General features: G+C 36.6%; 1 protein-coding gene across 1 annotated transcript in view; it reads right to left on the bottom strand.

The window, feature by feature from the left end:
- Nucleotides 1–3,012: 3,012 nt before the first annotated feature.
- SOST (sclerostin) overlaps nucleotides 3,013–3,251 on the bottom strand; it is a 4,161-nt gene continuing 3,922 nt past the window's right edge. The window contains exon 3 of the mRNA XM_009994119.1: nucleotides 3,013–3,251. Within this exon, the coding sequence (XP_009992421.1) occupies nucleotides 3,013–3,251 (239 nt within the window).

Below are 3,251 nucleotides of genomic sequence, written 5' to 3'. Positions count from 1 at the left end.
AAAAAAAAAAAAAAAAAAAAAAAGAGCAAATAAATAATTATATAAATCCAAATGCTCTGTATGAAAAGAACCCACATGGGGGGAATGTAGCAGTCTGTCTGTTTAAAACATGCCACATTTTGATTTTTCCAGCTGTTTGCAGAAGACTACTACTGTTTCCTATTCTCCTCATAAATTACAGAAGAGGTGGTTGGAGAAGACTGTTTCAGGAGTAAGATTACAGAAGACTAAGCATAACTGCAGAGTGCTCATCTAATCCACTTTTAACCTGTGGTAAGAAACCATTGTGAAGCAACTGTAAACAGGATGGGCATTGAGAGGAAATACTAGTAGTGTAAGTGCCTCAGTATTCCCTGTCCATTAGTATTCTAGTAAAAAGTTTTTATAACATGCAAAGAACCAATCATTACATTGTAAGTCAGAAAACTGCAAGATTCTGAATGGCAGTTTAACAGCAGGAAACTTTTGTGGTTTTGCCAGAAGAAAGCTGTGTGGGAGGACTAGAGCTTTTTTTGGAAGAAAATATTCAGGATAAAGATATTACTGGTTCACCTGTAGCAAGCCCTGTGCTTCTGAACTGCCTCGAATCCAGCATGAAGTCTCAGATAAAGTGGATTAAGTCTCTTTCACTGGCTTATCACAGTCAACATTTTAAAAACAATGTTCCAGTAACTTTAGATGCCAGCGAGACTGTGGAACACTACTTCTGAAAACTAAGCTCCAAGTGCCAAAGTCATAAAGTCAAAGATAAGCCATGAAAATGTTGTTGCAGGTATGACAACTGTTAGTATTAGGTTTTCATATGAGGTATGAAATAATAGTAGTGAAAGGACACCTTATCTATTGGCTGTCTTGAAAAAGTTGTTAATCTTTACAGCTGTATTGGAAGATCTGTATGCTGTGTACAGTCCAAGCTCAGTTTTCCCTAACAATATTGGAAAATCCCTTTGTTTCTTAAAGAGCACGGCCTCATAAGTGAAAAAATGGGCATGGGTCTACGATACCAATTTTTAAAAAAAGTTGAACTGTTGCTTGGCATCACTTGCAAGGGAATTCCTCACTTTATTTTTTTCAATAAGAGAAATGTGAAGCAATGAGATTTCAATTGAAAAGTCTTGATCGACATTTTGTAGACTTCTTGTTTTCTTTGGTGGCTTTATCGGGTTGTGAACGTATGAATGAACATATGAAATGTCACTAGGAGTAGGAGGGAAACTGAAATTGGCTGAGTTTATTCTTACCCAGGGGAATTAGAAATGAGAATATTGATACAGTTATGAGCTCCATATCTGCCCAGAAAGACTTTTTTAACAAGAAACATTGCGCATTGGAGCAAGAAGTTCTAGGATGTAGTTTCTGTAGAGATGTGTGGGTTATTGATTGATAATTGACCCTGACAGTCTTATAACAGAAATTGGAGTCAACACCCTGACTGTTCTGTAATTCAGTGGCTTTGCAGCATATAAGCTTTATACTATAGCTGAAAATCAATGAGTCTTCCTATAAGTAGTATTTTTTCTACTTTATTAACAATGTATTTAAAATTAAAAATAACAGACCAATATTTTAAAGCAGTATTCTCTTTCTATACAAGGAAAAACATTGCATAAATAATTTCTGAGAAAAAATAAATAAGTAATTAACTTTCTGAAATAATACCTTTTCTCTCTAGGTTCTGGTTTCACATAAAATAATTGCAAAATCTATTAAAAATGCAAATTTTTATGGTTTATATGATTTCAGCATAAACTCTACATAGAAGATAACAGTGAGGAACTGTCTTAATCCCAAACTGTGTTCATCTCATGCTAGGTTTAGCACTTCTACAGGATATATACAGCATGTAACCATTCACTTTCTAGTAATATTCTTTAATGTAAAAACACAAACATTAGTGTGAATATTCAGAAAATAAGTAAAAGAAAGTTGCTGTCATACTAGAGACTTACCAAAAGTTGCACATAACAAATACTTTTCTAGAGGAATTAATGACTTTAAGATTAGTAGAGGCTTACTTAATGCAGAATCAGCACCTACTCCTAGAACTTAGCTTGCACAGTCTTAGAGCTATGAAGTGTGTGGCCAGATAATCCAAACTCTACCAAATGGAAAATGTAAATTGATATATATAAGCTGATACTAAAGTAAATGTTGTTCTAGGAAATAAGGAATAATAATTAACTTTTATGTTAAGTTATGCACATTTTTTAGCTGTTTTCAGAACAAACGTCAGTGAGGTTATCTGGTTTGAGAGGAGCATTCATTTAATAAATCTGCTCCACTTTGTAGAATTTGTTTAGTTGTTCCTAAAACAAATTGTCCCTAAAACAAATATGGTTTTAGTTGTCAAATTTTAGTTTTTCATTTGTTGATGCTGCAGTCTTGTAATTCAAAGTATGAAATGGATTTGTCACACTTTTGAGAACACTAGTGCCATGTTTTGATTTTTGGAAGAAACAACTGGGGCAAGAAGACATCTGCAGGATGTTAATTTCCCAACTATTTTACCTCAGTGACCCTAACTGTTGAAAACCCTGCTATCACTAACTTTGTAAACTCATTCAGAGAGTGGGAACTCTACTAGTGCTTCCCTAATGGCATGCTTGTCCAACTTCATGGCACGTATCAAAGTGGAAAGGGGATCTTAGTGTACTTTTCCCATAAAGTGAGTAGAATGACTTCGAGCAAAGAGTGCTTGTCACCACAACAACTTCACTTTCCTCTGCCTTCCTACGTACACGAGCCACATGACCTCATGTGAATCTCCAGGGTGTACCTCTCCTTTCAGACTGAATTAAGGTGTTTCTGCCTCCAGCTCAGTTTATCTCATTCTCATATCAGACCATCACTGCTATAATCTGATAGATTTTTGACTATGTGAGCCTTTGACCCAGCTTAGCAGAAGGAATTGGAACCTACTGCAGTCAGAACGTCATGCTGTGGCCTGTTAGTGCCATTTGATATTTCGTAAAATATCCGGAGCTGCTAGGCTGTATCACTGAGAGCCACCTTCTAATAAGCATTTTCTAGCTCATGCTGATTAGATTTACTGCTTCTGGCTCTGGAGAGACGGGGCTTCTTGTTCTTCTGAGGCCTGACAGTTTCCTTTCCAAAGTCCTTCAGCTCAGACTGGTTGTGGTAGCGAGTGTAGCGCTTGCACTTGCAGGATGTGACAGCTCGGAATTTGTAAGTCCGAGTCTCTTCTTCAGGACAAGTCATCTGGATGCGCTGAGTGCGGGTGTGAGCAGGAA

This window comes from Chaetura pelagica, unplaced genomic scaffold, assembly GCF_000747805.2.
Source record: "Chaetura pelagica isolate M959 unplaced genomic scaffold, ChaPel_1.0 scaffold963, whole genome shotgun sequence".
Classification (NCBI taxonomy): domain Eukaryota; kingdom Metazoa; phylum Chordata; class Aves; order Apodiformes; family Apodidae; genus Chaetura; species Chaetura pelagica.
This window is presented reverse-complemented; position numbering and strand designations above follow the sequence as displayed.